We start from the raw sequence: 10,924 nt of genomic DNA, 5'->3' as shown, positions 1-10,924 counted from the left end.
CACAAACCCCAGTGTAATATGGGATGCCCATAGTACAAGTGGTGACTTTAGCTACCATGTCACAATGCCATCTCTACTATCATTAATTGTATCTCATGTGTTCTAATGCTTATTTTACTCAGCTCGGTAACTATTTAGTAATATACCAGGCGTAGGTTTAGAAACTAGTAGGGATAGTCTCAATTTAATTTGTGTATCATCCAATATGGCCAACAAACACATACATACCAAAAATTAAGTTGATTCATCCAATACTTATTGAACACTTAAAGTGTCAGAGATTCTAAGCTATACAAAGTAACAGTGAACTGTTGTGAGCCTTATACTCTGGTAAAAATGCGCCCTACTGAGGTATCTTAGTCTGTTTTTCCTTTCTATAAATCAATACCAAAGAGTGAATAATTTGTAAAGATCAAAAGTTTATTAAGCTTATGGGTGCTAAGACTCAGAAGTTCCCAATTAGAGGGCTAATGACACTTTTGCTGATGGTGTCTTGTGGCAACATTGATCAGCTTTTCAATCATCTTATCTTTTTTAAAATTTCTATTGGAAAGTCTGATATGCAAAGAGGACAGAGAGAAAGCAGCTGAGCCGATCCAAAGCCAGGAGACCTCCTTCGGGTCTCCCACGCGGGTGCAGGGTCCCAAAGCTTTGGGTCATCCTCGACTGCTTTCCCAGACCACAAGCAGGAAGCTGGATGAGAACTGGAGCAGTTGGGACATGATGTGACACCCATATGGAATCCCAGCACATGCAAGGAGAGGACTTCAGCCACTAGGCTACTACACTGGGCCCCTTCCTTTATCTTCTTACAAAAATCACCATTTCATTGGATTAAGGCCCAACCTATATGGGCCTTGCTTAACTAAAAGACTCCCCAATGTCTTCATCTCTGAATACCACATATGGACTAAGTTTCCAAGTTCACAACTGGATATCATTTTCAACATGAATAGCTTAGCAGGAGGTATAAAGTACCACTGAGGAAGAAGCAATTAATTCTTCTTCTCACTAGGTAAAATTCTGGGACCAGAATCTGAAGGTGTGTGATGCCTTTCTATTGAATTTTGGTTTTAAATACCAAAGCACATTTAAGCATTAAAGAGACATCACTTGCTAGGCATTATGGAAATCCAACATTGGCAATGTGAAAGATGGATTTTATTCATCATAATAGAGAGTGTTACTTTTGCAAATGACTATGACATCTGAGGAGGAACTTGTCACAGTGCAGAATTTTAAAAAAAAGGTCAGGAAGAATAGAAAGAACAGGACATTTAAGGGACAAAATTAACTAAGTTTGATGGATAAAAACCAATGGAAACTCAAATATGAAGAGGATTTTAGTTTGAATTTAAAGACAGGTTATGGAAGATATGCTGCATTTCTATGAAAACTACTCCTTCTTACTTCTGAGTCAGATGACATAGCCCCATAGAGTACACACATATCCTTGCAGTTAGGTTTAGCAGTGTCACCTAATGGCGACCGAAGGGATGTGAGTGCAAATGTCTCTCCTAGTCTGTCTTCCACTCTCTCTCCAATCAGCTGGAGAAACAATATTGAGAACAAGAATTACTTAAAGTGATAAAGCGAGCATACACTCAGGCATGAGTTCAGGCAATCCCACAAAGAAACTGCTCCAAGAGGGTGGTGGGTTGAAGGGAATGTAAGTGCTGGAAGGTCTGGTCCTGATGGAGACCATATAGGGGAAGGGATGGAGGTAGAAAGATGAAGGCCTGAGTTGGAGAATATCAGCATTTAAAAGAAAGCAGAACAAAGAGTGGTCAAAAATTAAAAGAACATTGGTCCCAAAAATGTTCACGACTTACCTTTCATGCAATAAACCGTAACCGTCGTGGGACTGTCTTCCTAAAGATCGCGTATCCTTCACTGTTAAACATGTTGTCATGTAAGTCATATTACTGCCCCCTCTGCGATAAAAAAAAAATTGAACTCATTAATGTCTTGCTTCTCACACTGAGCATGCTACAACTTAATAAGCAACATTTAACAGCTAAAATACCAAAATCATCTACATGAGGTTTTGAAATGTGAACTGATGAATTTCCTGGCAACATTTTATGATCTCTTTGGAAGATATACTGGCTTACTTATACCATCGACCATCTACTTCTTAAACATACATACTCTCACACACACACACACACACACACACACACACAAGTAACAGTTAGGAGAGAGAGAGAGAGAGATATCTTCCACCTCTGTCTCCCCACAAAGGCCAGGGCTGGCCCACGAGGAAGTTAGAAGCCAGGAACTCCATCTGGGTATGCCATGTGACAGGAGCCCAAGCACTAGGGTTTTCTTTCACTGCCTTTCCCAGGCCACTAGCAGGAAATTGGGATTGTTAGTGGAGTTGCTAGGAGACAAACAACATTAGCAGGAAACTGGAAGGTAAGTGGAGCAAGTAGGAAACAAACTATGCCCAGGTGAGATGCCGGCATCCCAGGCACCAGCTTTTCTTGCTATACCACAACACTGGTCACAACGTTCTGCTTCTGAGCCCTTTCAGTGGTGCGTGCATTATTCATTGGAAGCCTCCTAATGCATTCGTAAGATGGGGCTCCAGACACACTGACAAACTACTGCAAGGGGCTATTCCCCGAGTCTGAGGCTCACATCTTGACAAAGCACATTTCATGAAGCAGACTCGCTGTCTTCCAAGGATATGTGCGAGAAAAATACTGTCATTTTAAATGCTACTTTAATCCCATAGGCAGTTCACTCATCAAATACCCGTGGCTCGTAAGTCTCACAAGTCTTTTTAATGTGACACCAAGGGGCATCTTGCTTCCTGACTCACAATTTGAGTCACCATAAATGATTCCCTAAACAGCAAGCAAGTGATAAATGGTGCATTCCGGACAACAAAAACAACTATTTATTTGATAGTTTCTCCATCCTTTGTCACAACTGCTGTTAGCAGTTTCAAATATATTCTCAATAACTTACTCCTCACAAACAGGGCGGGCGACTTGCTTTCACAGCTAAACAAAGTAACTATTTCTAAATCTTCCTGGTCTAAATAGCTTTCTAAAAGAATCATGAGTCAAATAAAAATCAACATTCAGAGTTCTCACAAATGCCCATTTTTGTTTACAGCCACCTCTTTCTAAAATCTTCAAATATTAGTCTATGATGATCTAACCTACATATGTTTAATTGTATGGATCCACTTGGCAGCACAATGATGATCAATTGTTTGGTAAACCCTCTTCTGTTTGTCCTCATACAGGGATTTTTTTTTTTTAGATACAATTTAGCTTTACAATCAGCTTGATTTTAAGATTTATTTACTTACTTTGAAAGTCAGTTACAGAGAAATCAGTCATTCACTGGTTCACTCCTCAGGTGGCTGCCAACAGCTAGAGCTGGGACAGGCTAAAGCCAAAACCTGGAAGCTTCATCTGGGTCCCCTAGGAAGGTGGCAGGTTCCCAAACACTTAGGCCAACTTCTGTGGTCCAGGCCATTAGCAGGTGGCTGGATCACAAGTGGCGCATCCAGGATGCAAACCAGCATTAAAGGAACAATGCTGACCACTAAAATCAGTTGAGTTTCAATAAAACATAATGGGGTGGGACTGGTGTGGTGGCATAACAAGTTAATCCTCCTCTATGGCACCAGTACCTTACATGGGTGCCAATTTTCATGTGTGGCTACTCCACTGCTGACCCAGCTCTCTGCTTACGGTCTGAGAAAGCAGCAAAGAATATCCCAAGCCCTTGGGACCTTGCATCCATGTGGAAGACCCAGAAGATGCTCCTGGCTCCCAGCTTCAGATCAGCTCAGCCCTGGCCACTTCAGTAAGCCATTTGAGTGAGCCAGAGGATGGAAGACTTTCTCTCTCTCTCTCAGTAAATTTGCCTTTCAAATAAAAATAAACAAATCTTTAAAGAAAGTACATAAAAGGGTGAGCATCATGAAAATCTGCTGAAGGCTTGGAGTGTAAAGCCCAAGGTTCCTGTCCCCCACCCTGCCCCCCAAATAGTTGTACTTCCACCTTGCACCACAGAAAGTCTGCCTATTCAGCGAAATACAGGGCAGAGACTCTATGATGGATTATGTCAATCAGTGGATTTTTTTTTAAGATTTATTATTTTTATTGGAAAGGCGGATATACAGAGAGGAGAGACAGAGAGGAAGATCTTCCATCTGATGATTCACTCCCCAGGCGGCCACAACGGCTGGAGATAAGCCAATCCGAAGTCAGAAGCCTCTTCCGGGTCTCCCGCACGGGTGCAGGGTCCCAAAGCTTTGGGCCATCCTTGACTGCTTTCCCAGGCCACAGGCAGGGGGATGGATGGGAAGCTGGGCTTCCGGAATTAGAACCGGCGCCCATATGGGATCCCTGGCGTGCAAGGTGAGGACTTTAACCACTGCGCCATCATGCCAGGCCCAATCAGTGGATTCTTCAATGATCTCATAGTGCTTGGAGTGTCAAGATAGGCAGCGATTCATAACTGTTGAAATATCAAAACCACCTGAGCAAGAACCTCAGAGCATACCCTACAACTGGGACTTGGGGAGGGTGGAAAATTGGGTAGGCCTTCTCCCTTAATACCCCCCTTTTAAACATGAAGGAAACAATATGGAAAAAATAAGAGTATTCCCCACTTTCCTATAGCCCTTGAACCTTTTTGCCCTAATTAACTATGTAAAGATTGTCAATAATAAAGAAAAAAAAAGAATTAAAAAAAATTTTAAAAAATATTCCAACACTAAGCCAGCCCTAGGGGGAAAAAAAAAAGAATGTCAGTTCAATAACCACAAAAAAAATGATAATAATAAAAAATGAAAGAAAAAACAAGAAAAAAAAAAGAAAGTCTGCCTGTTTTACATCTTCGAACTCGTCTGCAACGTCAACTCTTAGTGACCTCCCTACGCTGCCATCTTGCCCAACAGACTCTGGACTTGCCAGCTGAGCTACCAGCATCACAAGAACAGCCTTCCTCCCAGCCCCACTGCCTGCATGTATGCATTATCTCCATCCTATTAGTTCTGCTTCTCTGGAGAACATTGACCAGTGCATTCCTTGTGTATTAATTTCTAAACTTCTTCAATCAAGGGTATATTTCCTGAATATACTGACACAAGAAAGTATTTTTAATTTACTACCAAAACCATTCTAAGTGCCAGGATCACATTTTTTTGTTGCTGTAGCACCTTGTGAAGATGTTTGCAAAGGCTCAGGAGAAAATATACTGAATGATAGTAATTCATTGTTCTAGACATGAGCAATGTTATAATGGAGCATATTGAGTTTATTAATAAAGAATCATGTACTATGAAAACCTAGAAGAGGTAGGGAAAAGAATGCTTGGGAGGCACTGCATAGCAGTAAATGCCTCTATGGCAAAAGAAGAATGATCTGGAATCAATACCTTGTATATGCCTGCAAGAACTGCTGTAACAAAACATCACAGACTTGCAGAGTGGGAAGACATTGGTCTACCACGTGTCTCATGTTTCAGAGCGTCCCAGCTATTCTGCTTTCCATCCCCGATCCTGCCAGAGAACATGCGGGGAGGCAGGAGGTGACGGCCATGCCATCCGTGCGGAGCCAGGGGGTGACGGCCATGCCATCCGTGCGGAGCCAGGGGGTGACGGCCGTGCCATCTGTGTGAGAGACCTGGACTGAATTCTGGGCACCTAGCTTCAGCCTGGCCCAGCCCTACCTGCGGTAGACATCTGAGGAGTGAACTAACAGATCTAAGATCCATCTCTCTCTTTTTTTTCCTCTTTTTGCCTTCTTCTCTTCTTCCCTCTTCAAATAAACACAAAAACAAATAGCAACAGAATGTCACATAGTGGATGGCTCCAACAAGAAAAATTTCAGTCTTGAAGCTAGTCCAACATCAAGGTGCCATCAAGGTGGTTTAGGTGAGGCCCTCTTCCTGGCTTGCTTACAGCTACCTTCTCAATATTCTTCCATGGAAGAACTCTCTGATGGCTCTTTCTCATCTTGCAAGGACATCAATTCTACCTTATTAGTTCTCCATCCTTATGGTCTCATATAAACGTAATTACTTCCCTAATTGTCTTCAAATACAATCACATTGGGAATTAGGGATAGGATTTGGGGAAGGGGGATAATTCAATCCATAAGACATTTTAATGAATTAAGAGGAAAATAACAAGCTAAAGCCAAAAGAGTATGGCACAGAGAAATGAAACAGATAAGAAAAACAATTGAACACAGCTTTCCAGCATTGCATGTTGGCCATTTCTGTTCATTCATACTGAACACAACAGAAAAGTTGATATTGGCTTTGAAACATTATACAACATTTTGATACTTTCTGAAGCTCTGGGCAGTTTCCACAAATGACACTGAGTAAATGGTTTTCCTTTCCTTTTCTTTTCTTTTCTTTTTGGAGAGTTGGCTAAAATGGCAGGCTTGCTTTTTCCTCAACAAGTTAATTTCTAGCTTACATGGCACAGACAGAAGTGACATGGTCTTCACTTTATTCCTGAAATCACAAATGCAATCAGGCATAAAAAAGGGTATGTCTATTTTGATGACGTGTGAATTCTTCTTTTTAAGGTACATACATTTTAAATTGATAGATACCAAAATGTATCCAGGCTTAGTATGTCACTCTGGAAACAGCTGTCATGCTATACATGACCCAGTTTCATTAGGTAAACCTATTTATTAATAAAATGTCATCTTCGTCACAAAACACCAAAAACTTAAAAGCCAGAATCAAAACCTACCTTATCCATGTAAACGACAAATAAAATCCTCGAGCCGAAAGGATTCGTTCTCAACCCCAAAGGTAAAATTCCTGCTTTATCAATTTTATTAGCGACCAAGAGATAGTAGTTCAGGTCCTTGCTTCTTGAAATGCACAGCAGAATCCCCTTCTTCAATTCTGCACACACACATACAGATGCAAGTGTCTGTGCCCCAAGCTTGGAACACTGCAAGCCTGGCCACAGTGAACCGCCTGAGTCCACGCAGCCGGGGACGGGTGCTGGAAGAGCCTGTCCACTCTGCAAGGCACCACGTTTTTGTTGAGGTTTTCTCTACGTAACATGGACAGGAATGGCTGAGCGTGGTTGGCTGGGAAGGATCTAAGGGCTGAGTTTCATAGTCAGACAGCAGTGTTCAAAGCCCGTACCTGCAATGACGGCTGACTAGGACAGCCTTGGCCTGGCATCCTCCAGTCACAGCCATATGGCTAAGATAAAAAAAGAAAAAACTAGAAGCTGCCCACAGCCACCTATCCTGGGCCTCTCCTGTGTCCCCAGAACTCAGTGACCTAGCGCACACCATCAGCACACCGCCGGATAAAGAAAATGTGCTACACACACACTACAGAAAACTCAGCTTAAAAAAAAAAAAAGATGAAATCTCTTGTGACAAGAAGGATGCAATTGGAAACCATGAATTAAATAATCCTGTTTCAAAAGGACCGATATGTTTTCTCTGAAATGTGGCCCCGATGCAGTGGCTCCATTGGCTAATCCTCCGCCTTCAAGGACAGGATCCCATCTGGGTGTGCTGGTTCGTGTCCTGGCTGCTCCACTTCCCATCCAGCTCCCTGCTTGTGACCTGGGAAAGTAGTGGAGGACGACCCAAAGCCTTGGGACCCTACACCCGCGTGGGAGACCAGGAAGAGACTCCAGGCTCCTGGCTTTGGATCAGCTCAAATCGGTTCAGCTCCAGTCACTGTGGCAATTTGCGGAGTGGACCAGGGGACAGAAGACCTTTGTGTCTCTCCTTCTCTGTAAACGTGCCTTTCCAATGAAAAATAAATATTTTTTTAAAAAAAAAATAATTTTAAACCAGTATAGGGATGAAATATATGGTCCCTATATGGGACATGATGGCCGTAATGAGTACGTGTTTACACTTACGTGGAATTGTGGCCTTACTACTTGTTGAATATTAGTATTAGTAGTGAACTAAGGCCATGAATATAGAGTGGACAGAAACTATGTCTTTGCAAAAATAGATCAAAAGAGAATGAGAAAGGGCAGGGAAGGGGGTGGGGGTTGGCGGGAAGCAGGGGAGAGAAGTGCGGTTGTCTTCTTGAACAATGTCTGTGGGATGCATCAAATCTAAAAAAAAAAAAAAAAAGATAAAGTAAGCCCCCTCCCCCATGTGCCCACTGCCAGGAACCTCCGTAAATCGGCGTCTCTCCGGGAGCATCCTGCCTAGGTTCCCCTGGACCTGCAGCCTGAGCAGCTGTGTTTACTCCTGAGCAAAAACAAAAACGGCCCGGACTTCACAGCCCCGGGAAGACGGAGAGGATGCAAAGCAGGTTCTATCAGGGAGGAAAGCCCCGGAATCGCCTTCCGGAGGACGTGAGGCCTCGAGGAAAACCGGGCCAGCACCGGGACTGCGGAACACGCGCCACAGCCGGAACGACCCAAAGAAACCTCAGAAAACCTCACACACAATCGCTGGGACGCGCGCGGCCCCTTTAAATATCGGTGCGTCCCGCCCCGCTGAGCCTCCCGGAAGTGACACACGGCCGCCGGGGCGCCAGGTTCGTCCGCCGGGGCGCCAGGTTCTTCCGCCATGACGCCAGGTTCTTCCGCCGAGCCCGGCCCGCGCTCCTCGGCCCAGGCTTCTCGCTCTCGCTCCCCTCACCCGCTTCGCGGCCGCCCCGCTCGGCTCAACACTCGCCCTCCCGGCCCCCGGCCCTGCGGTAGCCTTCCCCGCTGGCGCTCTGGCCTTCAAGCAATGGCTTCCGGGGCCTCCAAGTGCGCCGGCGCGTGGACCGACGTCACAAGCCGACACGCACTTCCGGTAGCCGTCCCCGCCTTCGGGGCAGGGACACTTCCGGGCGGTGGCCAGGCGGGGAATGGACGCGTTGGCAGTCATGATGCAGGACCTCCTGAGCCAGAACCATGCGCTGCGCAGGGAGAACGACGAGCTCATGGACCAGGTGCGGCGGTTGCTGTGTGAGAAGGCCAACCTGCTGGCCCAGGTGCGCCCGCCCCCCTGCCCCGTGGCTTTCCCCGAGGCGTTTGACGGCGACTCGGCCCGGCTGGACGAGTTCCTGATCCAGGCGGCGTCTTACATGAACTACTTCGAGGCCCGGTTCCCCAACGACACGCTCAAGGTGGCGTTCCTCATCAGCCGCTTCACGGGGCCGGCCGAGCGGTGGGTGGTCCCCTACATCGAGAGGGAGAGCCCGGTGCTGATGCAGTACGCCGAATTCGTGGAGGCGCTGCGGCTGACCTTCGGGGGGCGTCGGTAGGCCCGTCCCCGGTGCACCTGCCGAGGCCCAGCCACCTCTTCGGAGCCACCCGGTGACCCCTGCCCGCCAGGGCCCCCCAGCACCGCACCCCTGCCCCTCCGACAGAGAGGAAGGCCGGCTGCTTCCCTCTGCCCCGTGCACAGGTGGAGAGAGCTCAGCGCCAGCATGCAGTGCGCCCCGAACTTCTTCGTCTGACGGCATCTCATTTCCGTTGTAAGCACAGCCTTTTGGAGAAATCCAGGCTTGGCCACTACCTGGAGGGGGGGAATAAGACAGTTCATGAAATGTCGCTGTCTGGATCCCGTCGCTCTGTGCCTTAACGCCTTATTTGGTGCTACAGAAAAAGCAGAGGTGGAGAAGATAGGGAGCTGAACTCCCTGGCGTTCTCAAAACATTGACTTCTGCCCAACATGCTTTTTGTACGTAAAGGCTGCATATCTGATCGTTGTTTCACAGCTTTCCTTTCTGGGTCACGCTTTGTGTTAAAAATATATACGCAGCTCAGAAAAGAGACAGAAAACCTGGGAGTGGTGGTTCGGCATTGCCGCAAGATGCTGTTCACAGTTGTGTGTCACTCAAGGTGGAAACTAATGGGGATGGCGCTGGTCGGTCTGGTGCTCTGCCTCCCTGGCTTTATTCTCCTGTGTAAGTGGAGGAATGTTAGCTATGTGATGGCTTTGTTCTCCTATGTTAGCTGTGTGAGTAAAATTACTATACCTTACACTGCACTCTGTATTCTGTCATTAAAAGCACTTCTTGATCATTAAAGCTTGGTTCGTAATCCTGTATTTTTCTTTATGGAACCTGATGGACATAACAGGTTGGGAGGAAGAGTTTGCGGTGTCTCCTGCGAGGGGTTTCCTGAGGGTTTCTCCAGGAGAAAAGGTTTAGCCTCATGTGGAAGAGCTGGTGTACTTGATCAGCGTGCTGGGATGGGACTCCTCCAGCTTCCAGCCAGCACTGCTCCTGGGAGGCAGTGAGGGTGGCTGCAGTGACTGGGACGCTGGATGGATTGAATGTTGGCACCCAGCTTTGGCCTGGGTGATTACAGACATCGGGGGAGTCAGGGCATGGGAGTACTCCACCTCACAGAGAGAAAAAGCCTCCAGAGACACGATCTCTAACTGCTGTTTCTAAAATATGCGTGGGCTTATCATTGTGCTGGTCAGTATAGATTCACTAAACTACCTTCTTGAATTCTTGGGAATTTTCACGTTAAGGCGGAGGAACCCTTTACGTACCTAACCATTACAGAAAAAGAGTGCCAGTTGCATTTTTCAAAGATGTAGTTAAAAACAAAATATTTGCTTTAATTTTGCATTAAGTTTGGATGCAGACTGCCCCTCCACCCTTGACCTCATATATGCTGTGCTAACAAAATACACTGGGGCTTGGCCCAGCTCCCTGATAACTGCATGCAGGAATTTTTTCCCACTGTAAAATTTGTAGGGAGTTAGCATCAAACATAAATTTGATCAACTTCATTAAAGTGCATGGTAGATAGAATTACAACAGCTTCCTAATGAAAGGTTTCAACACAGCAGGTCCATGCAGGACAGCATAGTCATATCACACCTAATTCCCCAGGATTATCTTTTAAATCACACAAATCACCGAAAGGAAATACTGATAAATAACAAAGCTTGCATAAGGACTACAGGGTTAGCACAGATTGACAAATGAA

At 45.7% G+C, this 10,924-nt stretch overlaps 1 protein-coding gene across 1 annotated transcript; it reads left to right on the top strand.

The window, feature by feature from the left end:
- Window positions 1–8,709: 8,709 nt before the first annotated feature.
- LOC121149891 (protein LDOC1-like) lies at window positions 8,710–10,008 on the top strand. Its single transcript, XM_040970556.1, has one exon. It carries the CDS (start codon window positions 8,842–8,844, stop codon window positions 9,238–9,240), a length of 399 nt encoding a protein of 132 aa, XP_040826490.1. The 5' UTR covers window positions 8,710–8,841; the 3' UTR covers window positions 9,241–10,008.
- The last annotated feature ends 916 nt before the right edge of the window (window positions 10,009–10,924 follow it).

Source organism: Ochotona curzoniae, unplaced genomic scaffold, assembly GCF_017591425.1.
Source record: "Ochotona curzoniae isolate NIBS_2020 unplaced genomic scaffold, NIBS_Ocur_1.0 scaffold_4812, whole genome shotgun sequence".
Taxonomy (NCBI): Eukaryota; Metazoa; Chordata; class Mammalia; order Lagomorpha; family Ochotonidae; genus Ochotona; species Ochotona curzoniae.
This window is presented reverse-complemented; position numbering and strand designations above follow the sequence as displayed.

Coding starts and splice junctions, on each gene's coding strand:
- LOC121149891 (XM_040970556.1), top strand. CDS start 8,842: ATGGACGCGTTGGCAGTCATGATGCAGGACCTCCTGAGCCAGAACCAT.